General features: G+C 45.2%; 1 protein-coding gene across 2 annotated transcripts; it reads right to left on the bottom strand.

Moving 5' to 3' along the window:
• Positions 1 to 5,641: 5,641 nt before the first annotated feature.
• PABPC1L2B (poly(A) binding protein cytoplasmic 1 like 2B) lies at positions 5,642 to 6,978 on the bottom strand. 2 transcript variants are annotated; one of them, XM_047715942.1, is made up of 2 exons: positions 6,856 to 6,978; positions 5,642 to 6,510 (listed from the first exon to the last, which is right to left on the bottom strand). In XM_047715942.1, the coding sequence occupies exon 2, from the start codon at positions 6,427 to 6,429 to the stop codon at positions 5,827 to 5,829; it is 603 nt and encodes a 200-aa protein (XP_047571898.1). In that variant the 5' UTR covers positions 6,430 to 6,510; positions 6,856 to 6,978; the 3' UTR covers positions 5,642 to 5,826. The 2 variants fall into 2 exon arrangements, with proteins under 2 accessions (XP_047571898.1, XP_047571897.1); XM_047715941.1 differs by having other exon boundaries at positions 5,642 to 6,978.
• Between the last annotated feature and the right edge of the window lie 4,095 nt (positions 6,979 to 11,073).

Here is an 11,073-nt window from a genome sequence, read left to right as displayed (position 1 = left end):
CATGAAATAAGACCCAAGTGGGCTTCCCGGGAAGCATCCCATAACACTGGGGAAACTGGAGGTCCACCTTGGGTTCTCTTTTTTCCACTGGAGAAACTACAGGCCCAGGAAGCCCTCTGATTGTGGCTCTGTGCCAGCTTGCGGTTAGTCGGGGAGATGCTGTCGGAGTATAGACCCTCTTCTTGCATATCTAGTGTGGTCCTTCTTGGTCTCTGTGGTCCAGGGGGTCCTTCAGCCTCACTCGCAGTGTTTGGGATTTCCTTCATGATGTCTTATCAATGGATGAGTGCTAGTTGGTCTTCTTGTAAGTAGATTGAAAGGTAGAAACAACCTACATCACCATCTTGTTGACATCAGTCTCTCATTTTTTTAAAGATGTGTTTTACTAAAATCTTTAAAGAGGGATCTCTGGGGGGCTCAGTTGGTTGAGTGTCTAACTCTTGATGTCAGCTCAGGTTGTGATCTCATGGGTTGTGGGATTGAGCCCCATGTCAGTCTCCACACTCAGCGGGAAGTGTACCTGAGGATTCTCTCCCTCTGCCCCCTGCCCCCGTACAGGGGTAGCTGCTTGTGCACTCTCTCTCTCTCTCTTTCAAAAATAAATAAATAAATCTTTAAAAATTTTTAAGAAAAATATACTTACATATGCATAAGAAAAAGGGATTTGGAGTCAGTAAAAAACAAATGGACAGTCATGCCTTTTTTCATTATAGTTTGATAGTTTAGAGTACAGACTATGAATCTATACTACATGGGTTCCAGTTCTAGCTCTATGAATTCCTACCTGTATGACTTTGGGCTGTTACTTAACCTCTCCATGCCTCAGTTACTTCATCTGTAAAATGGAAAAAGATCCAATACTACATACCACATAGAAGTTGTTGTGAGGATTAAATGAGTAGGTACATGGGAAGCACTTATTACAATGCCTAACACAAATTAAGTACTATATAAAATCACTATATTTTAACTTAAACAATTTTGAATTATTCTTTGAAAATAACTAGAAAAATGATTTACCTTTTGAAACATCTTTTTTCCATCATTTAGAAAGAATTACAAGAGACAGTAATGCAGAACAATGGATGAAATTGTAAGCTGGGAATGGATTATTTAGGGTTAATATAGAAATGCTCTCACAGTCTTTGTGACAGTGTGTTTTATTTGGCAATTAAACTTGTATGCCAATATACATGTCATAAATGTATGACAAATACTCCTGAATGTGTATGAAGGTATGATTGCAACAATAGTCCCCTTAAGGTTCTATTTTAATATGAAAAAACTGGGAAAAAATTTACTAGTTAAGTCAGCTGGTTTTCAAAAATGATTGCCTAGAGATACCATAATATACTATGTAACTACTGCAAATAATATTGTGCAATATTGACATGAATATATTATAATGTAACATTTTAGTAAAAAAATTATTGATTATATTTATGAATATGTACACATAGGTGTATGCTTCTATTTCTATGCATATATAAAAGTATGAAAGGTTATAAAACTAAATTTTATATGTTGTTTTTAACCAGTGTTAGGATTATGGTTGTGTCCCATGTTATTTACTTTGTTTAATAGTTTAATAACATATAATGTCTTTTTTCCCTAGGACTTCTTTCCCTAGCAATCAGAAATACAAAGAAAAAAAAATTATTACAAGTAAAATTGAAAAATATGTATTCTATTTTTTCCACTGAAAACATAACAAAGTTTAATATAAATTTCAATACCCAATTCAAAGCCTTGTACAAAGAGCTGGGCACACATTTAGACTGGAAATAACAGAATAATAGTGTAAGATGACAACTTTGCAAGGGGAAATTTGACCATATGTTCTAAAAAATGGTCTATAATTTGTTTGCTTTTTTTTTCCTTCTAAACATGTTTGCTACAGTAACAACTATGGACCATAAATTTAGGTAAAAGGTGGTCAACAGGGGCACCTGGGTGGCTCAGTAGGTTAAGCCTCTACCTTTGGCTCAGGTCATGATCTCAGGGTCTTGGGATCAAGCCCCACAATGGGCTCTCTGCTCTGCAGGGAGCCGGCTTCCCCCTCTCTCTCTGCCTGCCTCTCTGCCTACTTGTGATCTCTTTCTCTGTCAAGTAAATAAATCTTTAAAAAAAAAAAGGTGGTCAACACAGTGGCTGAAATTAAAAGAGGATTGGGAACATAGAAAATATCTAACAATGTAGGAAGAAATGAATCCAACCATATGCACAATAGATTTCCAAATACCATTTTCAATGATATGAAAAAACTAATAGAAAAATAAAAAAATAAATTATTACTGAATATAGATTTTGTTTCAAACAAAGGGAAAAACTGAGAAAGAAAGAGAGACAAATCAAGAAATAGACTCTTAGTTATAGAGAATAAACTTCATGGTTACTAAAGGGAAGGAGGATAGAAGGATGTATAAAAAAAGAAATAATGGAAATTATGATTCGATATATATAAAATATATAAATTATAATATATAATTATTTACATATTATATAATGCAATATTATATATGCTTATATGTATACATAAAATTAAATTTTTCTTTATATTATCAGTGCTACTTTTATTTTATTTTCCTTATCAATGCATTGTGATTTTTAAACAAATTTATATTCCTTGAATAAGAAGCAAAAAATTATTTCTTAAAAACTGAAAAAGGAAAACAAAAAATGAGGTATGTATTTTTGATAACATTATATCTCCAAAGCTTGTAATACCCAGGGAGGAACTTGTGCAAGAAAATGGGCATTCTTCCAACGTATCAGTGGAAGTATAAATTGGTATATCCATACCACCTGATGGCATGGTTAAAAGATTTTAAAAGATCTCTACTTTTCAATTCCACGTCTGTGTATTTATGTAAGTACAATAATTCTGCAAGAGAAGTACTTACCACAGTTTTGAGCTCAAGGAGGAATTTAGAAACTATATTAAATCCCCAAGAAAGGAAACAATTTTAAGAAAATTCTGATCCACCTATACAATGATAGTTATGGAAGAATATTGGAGAGCCAAAGGTATTTTAATTATATTTACAATATATTGAAAAAAATGAAAGAATACATTGTGTTCTTATATTTGTTTTAATTATTATGAACAAATAGGCAAAAATAATCTCTTGAAGGAGGTTGTTGTATATATTTAGTATGTATGTCTTTTTTTTCAAATACACCTGTAAAATGAAATAATAAAACAAAAATGCACAAGCTTAACCAAGTTATTTCTCATAACTTAAAAAATACTAACTGAAGAAGATGAGCAGAGGAATATACACTTTCTTACACAGTTAATGGGCATAAACTTCATGAAGAAGCATTTGGCAACAGACTGGCAAGATATATACAGCAATTAAATCTCTGCACATGTCAGCAAATGTTCACCTACAAATGTGTTCTTTGTAGAGTTAGTCTTACTAGGAAAAACTAGGACAATTTAAACATATAATGGACTGCATTTTAGAAATTGCAGTTCAACCTTAAGATGGAACACAAAAACAAAATTAAAGGAGAATTTTTAATAATTTGGAAAGGTGATGTGAAAGACAAATTATAGTGAAAGTATTCCATGATGAAACAACAAATATTACATTTTTGAAGGCATTATTTATGTACATGTTTCATGTGTTCCAAAGTTTTTTTGTCAAGTGGTAGAATTAGGAGTGATTTTTACTTTGTTCATAATTTTAAAATGTTTCTAGTATGATACTGTTATTTATATAAAAATAAATGTTTAAATCAAACAAAAGCAAAAAAAAAAAAAGCAATAGCTCCCCTGATAAAATATTGGGAGACTACGGAAATAACTGCAATAGCAAATCTAGATAACCAACCGTCGAGGTTTCCATCATCTCACATTATTTATGAACTTGGTGAGGGTGAATTGACACTATCTCTATGGATAGTCCTTTAAAAAGGACCCCCCCCAAAAAAAGAAGAAAAAGTTTCAAACTTTCCATGTCCTCTGACCCTAAAATTAGCTCTTACCAATGTTTGTTCAGAATATAATACTGGATGTAAGCAAGGTTTGTGCACTATGTGTATTATTAGCAGCAAGGGTTTGTATAAGAAAAACAAAATAAACCAGATATTCAACACCCAGATGTTCAACAATGAGAAAGCTGTGAAAAATAATCCCCTATCTATATCTGAAAAGGGACAGAGATGAAGATATGTATCTTCATATGTATCTTCATCTTTGATAGATATGTATCTATCAAACCCCTCCACTGGAACACTAAAAAGCCAAGAAACTATTTTAGAAGAATATTTAATGACATGAAAGAAAGTTCAAGAATATCTATCTATACATCTATATCTATCTATATTATATATTCATGTGTGAAAAAGCAGATATTGAAACAATATATACATTAAAATTCACATATATATCACATGAAAAATAATGGGCAAGTGCACATGAAAATGACTTAGGAATGCATGGGTGGCAATTAGAATTGACTAGTGGGGACATTTCATCTCTTCTGTTAACTTGTCTGCTTTTTTTATTTTTCCCTTCAACGAACCTGAATGATTTTGGTGACAATGGGGAAAAGGGCAGGAAGTGGGCACAGGGAAAAGAGGTGATAAAGATCATTTACATCCAGTAAAACAACCTCAAACAGCGAAATACCATTTGCAGCCTATCAAGCTGGCCAAGACACACACACACAAACACACACACACACACACACACACACACACACACACACACACCAATTACAGTGACCAGGAGACTATGCAGGGGAAATGAACATACTCTTTTTACTAGCTGTGCTGGCTGGCATGAATGCAAATCAGAAGGGGCCATTTGGCAACACACAGGAAAAGTCTTTTAAAATATCCTGCAAGGATATTTTATTGTGGATCCTGCAAGTACACAATTAAGAAGACCAGCCGGTAGGCTAGCGAAGATTTGGGTTGACAAGGAAGGATTCATTCTTCAGAGTATGCAGTGTTGGGTTTAAACACAAGAAAAGAACTAGGCGCCACCTGAATGTCCAACAATGCGGGACTGATTACAGAAATGTTAAAGATCCATCCATAGACTCCACAGGCCCTGAAGATGACATTTCGGAAGCCTGTTGAATAACATGGAAAGAAGTTCAATGGGTTGATTTTTGTTTGGTTTTAGTTTCTGAAGAAGCGGGTTGAGAAACACCACACACATGAACCATTCTATAACAGTGTGTTAAAAGGAAAGGTGGGGTGGGAGTGAGGGAGGGAGAGAAAGGGACAGAAGAGAGCCTGGAAAAACAGCACACCAAAAAGTGGTTGTCTCTGGGTAGTCAGATCATGGGGAACAATTACTCTCTTGGTTTTCCCTCATGTGAGGGATGCTTCTCCTTTCTGATATTTCTACCAAGAACTTGTATTACCTGTGTAGGGAACAGAGAGAATGAGAGTGTTTTTAAACCAAACCACAAGGAGATGAGGCAGCCTCTAATCTATCAAGTGGCATAGATTAGCAAGATTATTAGCAACGCCCTTGGTGGGGGGCAGAGAGGAGAGGTGGGGAGAGCAGAAGGGAGGGAGAGGGAGGAGGAGGGTAGAAAAGGAGGGAAGAAGAGAGGAAGAAGGAAGGAGAGGGAGGAAGGAAGAAGGGAGAGGGAGGAAGGGAGGAGGAGGAGGTAGGGAGAGGAAGAGGGAGAGAGAGAGGAACACAGAGACAGAGACAGAGAGAGAGACAGAGAGACAGAGACCTGCACTCCCAGTACAATACAATACACTGCTGGTGGGTTAGGGGGGCAAAGAGGGGGGTTGTAAACCGGGTGGGAGCCAAGGTTTGGCTCTGCTGGCTGGCTCATTCCTGGCATGTCTTCATCGCAAGGTGGCCTCCTCATCGGTGTCTTCCTCGAAATCCTTGACGTCAGCACTGGTGGACTGCCTGGCCCAGGCCCCCCTTTCGGCCTCTCGTTCCTTATGCGACTTGAATCTCCCAACGAAAATTTTGCGGTAGTTCAGGAACATGCCATTCATCGCATCAATGGCGCGCTCTGCGGACTCCTGCTTCTGGAAGTGCACAAACCCGTAGCCCTTGGGCCCCTTTTCGTCGCAGGCCACTTTGCAGGACAGGATGTTGCCGAACGCCGAGAAGATGTTGTACAGAGCCTTGTTGTCGATGGTCTTGCCCAGGTTCTTGATAAAGACGTTGCCCACCCCACTCTTGCGGAGCGAGGGGTCCCGCTGGGACCACATGATGCGCACCGGCCTGCCCTTAATGACATCAAAGTTCAGGGTTTCCAGGGCCCGCTTCGCGTCCACCGGTTGCTGGTAGTTGACGTACGCGTAGCCCAGAGAGCGGCGGGTGATCTTGTCCCTGCAAATGCGGATGGAGAGGATGGGCCCGGCCGGGCTGAACTTCTCGTACAGCATTGCCTCTGTCACTTCAGGGTGCAGGTCGCCCACGTACAGCGAGGCCATAGGAAAGTCTGGGTTCCCCTCGGAGCCCCGGTTGGTCTCCGCACCCGCAGCTGCATCCGCAGCTGCAGCCGCCGCCGCCACCTCCGCATCCGTATCCGCCTCCCCCAAGGAGGGCGCCGCAGCATCCACTGCTGCTGCTGCTGCGGCGGCGGCGGCGGCGCCGGCGGCGGCGCCGGCTTCAGCCGCACTGGCCTCCACAACCGCTGCCACCAGGGAGGCCTCCGCCTCCTCCCCCTCTGCCAGGGCGGCCGTCGCCTCCCCGCGGGTGGCCTCCGCCACTGCCTCCTCTACTGAGGCCTCGGCCTCCACCTCAGCCTCCACCTCAGCCTCCACCTCAGCTTCCGCCTCCGCTACGGAGGCCTCCGCCACAGCCTCTGCCACGGTCGCCGCCGCAGCCTCCGCTGCCGCTGCAGCCGCTGCCGCCACCGCCGCCGCCACCGTCGCCGCTGTCGCCAGGGTCGCCGGTGCCGCCAGGCCGCTGCCGCGACCTCCCTTCCCGCGAGCTGGGGGGCGGAGAGGCGGGAAAGGGCAGGAGGGCGGGCGGGCGCTGGAACCTGGGCCGGGCGCGCGAGTAGGAGCTGGGGCCGGGAGCTGGGGCCAGGACCTGGGGCCAGTCGATCTGGCGAGTCCAGGTCACTTGGGATAGCAAGTGAGCGCTGCCAGGAGCGCGCCGGTGCGAGTCGCCGCAGCCTGTGCAGACTGCTGCTGCCGCCGCTGCTCGGTCGTGGGCTACCGTGCGGGGCGCGGGCGGGCGGCGTGTGGTGGGGGGCGGGGGGGTGTTGGCGTCTGTGGTCCGGGCAGCTGGGAAGGCTTCTGTCTCTTTGGTTCCCCCTGTGGCTGCTGCGGGGCTGTGGGGCCGCGGGCTGTGGGAGGGGACGCGAGCGGGAGCCTTGAGGCGGGGGCGGGGGCGGACGGTAAGGGGGTGTGGGGGGTGAGTCCTCAGCCTCTCAGGTCGCCTGGATATTCATGAAGAGGAAGGCAGGGAAAGGGCTCCGCTGTGGACTGCGGGAATACGGGTTAGATTTAGAGGGTTTTGTTTTATCCCCCCTCTCCCAATAGATCATTTAAATGATTAAATCAAGTACCTTGCAAGAGCGGGTGGGTGGCATGGAGAATACACTTGCCTGACCTAAACAAGGCCTAGAAAAATGGGTTTCTCACATCCAGGGGTTCTCCCCACTTCCGCTCATACACACCCCCCAACATCACCGCCACCAAGGAAACAACACCTACTCTGAGCAGCAGCTGGGGCCAGCGGGGCAAGCCCCCCTTGCAGCCTGCTGACCCATTTTCTCAGAGTTCCTCCCCCTTTTCCAGCTCCTTCCCTCCTCTGCAACACTTGCGGAAGAGGGAATAAAGAACACGTATTCATTCATTCATTCATAATGCCATGCCACAAATATTTATGGAGCCTGTGCGGGTCCCTAGGGATACAGGGGTCTGGGAAGCACAAGACATAAGCTGATTTTGAGCTTGTCCTTGGGAACAGACAGTCTGGGCTGGAAACCCTGTCCCTGCACCAGACTACCTAAGGGAAAACTAGAGACCTGGCGTTCTTCGCTCCACCGCCCCCCCCCCACCCCCCGCAATTCTTCCTCCCGCCCACCCTGCCTCCATAACACGCAGCCCGACAGAGGGGAAATCCAGAGCACCCTGTCCTTAGTGCTGTCTTCAATGATACCCCGAGGAAAGCCAAACCAAGGGCTGGCGACAGGGCCTGGTCCAGAGCCAAGCACTTGTTTGTTCTTGGCTCTGCCCTCAGGGTGCTAAGGTTACCAACACGAACCAAGAATTACACCTCCATGTTCAAAACAAAAACAAAACCTGACATCGCTAGAATGAGGTGCTTGGTCCCAGTTCATCAGCTAATATTTGTGAAAGCCTTATCAAGTCCTTGGCACTGGGAGCTAAGGGGCAGGCCACGTGATAAGTGAGCAGTGAGTGTTGATGTGTGTGAGGTGTGGGGCCTGGTGAGAAAAGGTGAGCGGTATGTGTTGTGGAAGCAGAGAGGCCACACAGTGCCAGATGCTGAGGGGATAGACAATTGGGCAACCATTAGCGTAGAGTGCAACAGAAGCGAGGGTCCCACTTGCTCCAGAAAGGAGGACCCAAGCACTAACTCTTCCTGGTAGGAGTCAAGTGAGGCTGCACAGAAGACAAGAGCCCCAAGGTGAGCTCTGAAAGATGAGTCCACCAGGTGGAGGCGGGAAGGAAAACAATCCAAACAGAGGAGTCAGTCTGTGCCCAAGGCCCTGTGGCACTTTAGCACACACAAAGCCAATATTCTGGCGTGGACAGAGATCATGGTCTCTAAGAGCACATGGCAGGAGATGGAGCTGGAAGGTGTGGAGCCCTGAAAAGCAAGCTAAGGTGCTTGGACTCTGCACCCAAGCTCACAGGCACCACTCAGCACGTTCAAGGAGGGAATCAGTGTCCTCAGATCCTTAGAAAGAGCACAAATTAAACACCAATATAGAAAGTAGTTAAGAGAGTAGACCTTAAAAGTTCTCATTACAAGGAAGAATGTGTAACTATGTGAGGTGATAGACGTTAACTAAACTTACTGTGGCAATCCTATATCTCTATCTCTAAAGATCTATCTGTAGCTATCTATCTATTTATCTAGCTGTAAAAGCATTGTGTTGTACACCTTAACCTTATACAATGTGATATGTCAATTATATCTCGATAAAACTGGGCAAAAAAAAAAAACCCCATCAATACATATATAAGTGTGAATGCGCCCTCCCCTACACACAACCGAGACAGAGATGATAGAACAAAAAGACAGTCAGGATGTGACCAGTTCCAAAAGAGTCAGAACAACCCTTCCCTCTGTCCATCCTTTCCTCCCATCAATAGGAGTTCCTCACATACTGTGAGCCAGGCATTGAACTGCCTGGGCTTTGGGATACACACACACACACACACACACACACACACACACACGTGTGTGTGATGGCCACGGAATTTCATCTGCCCAGCACATGTTCTCTCCTCTCCCTCACTCCTGCTCATCCACCTTCTTTGGGTCAATAAAGCTGTGTTTTGTGGTGGCAGTGCTGGCTGGACCTAGGCAGGTGCACAGGACAGAACAAACCCCGAGCCTGCGGAACTGACCGAGTCACTGTGGGGTGTGAGGCAGTGAGAACTTTCCCATCGCTGACTGGAGAGCATCCCAAGGTGGCTGAGAAGCAGACACACAGATATGTACCTCACCAGCTTGCAAAATCCAGCCCACTGCCCCTAGACAGCGTTAGTGCCAACAAAGGAAAAGGACAGAGACATAGGAAAAGCCTGCTGTATTGCCAGGGCTTGACCAAGGTGATCACTGTCACTGCTGTTAAGAGCCAACTCTTAGGGGTCTAGGTTGCTTATAGGCAGGAGGTAGATGAGCTGCGCCTCACCATTCCAGGTGGCCATCCAAGAGGGACCCAAGGAGGAAGTAGTGGCCAGGGGGAAGCCATGATTCCTGGGTCAGGGTGGGGGAGTTAGGGGATGTGTAGCTTATGAGAAGAACTTCTTGGCCTGTTGCTGGAGACAGAAATGCCAAGCGGGGCCGATTCAAGAACCAAGACTCAACAACATCTCTTTCTCTGGCTTTGACTTCCAGCCCACAGGGCCAACAGAAATTAGTGAAACAGCAGGAGAAAAAGGTTTGAGAAAGTCATGCTATGCTCAGCAAATTCCCAAACCTGTCAAACCTGAAGACAATCCCTAGATCCCTGAACCTCGAGCAACAGGAACAGGGCTACTAAGTGACAAGGAGAAAAGCTGGGAGATGCTCTCCAAGGCCTTTCTCACAGAGGCCTCCATGAGGTCCCTCCTTGTTTTAGTCCATTCTTGGTCAGTCCCTGCCATCTACAATCAAAATTGTTCTGACTACTAGGCACTGTGACAGAGGCAGAAATGTTGAGTCCCATGGAGCATCAGTGGAGGGAGGGAGATGTCTCTTTCTTGTGGGAAGAAGTGTTCTTCTTTTCATTCGTCCAATGATTTAACAAGTATTTGGGGGTGGGGGCCTATGCTGTACCATGCATTCTTCTAGGCAGAAGGTCCCTGTACGGAGGGAGCTTATTTTCCAGTAGGGAAGACAGACAATAAACACATCAGAAAATACTAAAGCATTTAAAGTTTGCTACAAATGCCCTCGTGGAAATAAACAAGATGGTTTGGTACACACTACCTAGAACTCCCCCTCCCCGCCCCCAAAGTGGCAAAGGTCAGGGATGGCCTTCCTGAGGATAGCGATAAGTGATCAGTCCTGCCAGGAATCGGGGGAAGAACCTGCCCAGCAGAGAGATCTACAGTTCCCCCTGGCCTGTCACAGAAGACTGGGGTGCCAGAGGAACAGAAATGATGCCAGTGTGGTTGAAGCCCAGTGAGAGGCAGGGTGGAGGGACCAGAAAATGGTGCAGTGGTGGGAAGGAGCCAGATGAAGAGTTTTGCTTTTACTCAAAAGTACTCGGGGGGGGGGGGGGGTGCCTGGGTGGCTCAGTGGTTTAAGCCGCTGCCTTCGGCTCAGGTCATGATCTCAGGGTCCTGGGATCGAGTCCCGCATCGGGCTCTTTGCTCAGCAGGGAGCCTGCTTCCCTCTCTCTCTCTCTCTGCCTGCCTCTCCATCTACTTGTGATCTCTCTCTGT

Source organism: Lutra lutra, chromosome X, assembly GCF_902655055.1.
Source record: "Lutra lutra chromosome X, mLutLut1.2, whole genome shotgun sequence".
Classification (NCBI taxonomy): Eukaryota; Metazoa; Chordata; class Mammalia; order Carnivora; family Mustelidae; genus Lutra; species Lutra lutra.
This window is presented reverse-complemented; position numbering and strand designations above follow the sequence as displayed.

Coding starts and splice junctions, on each gene's coding strand:
- PABPC1L2B (XM_047715941.1), bottom strand. CDS start 6,429: ATGGCCTCGCTGTACGTGGGCGACCTGCACCCTGAAGTGACAGAGGCA.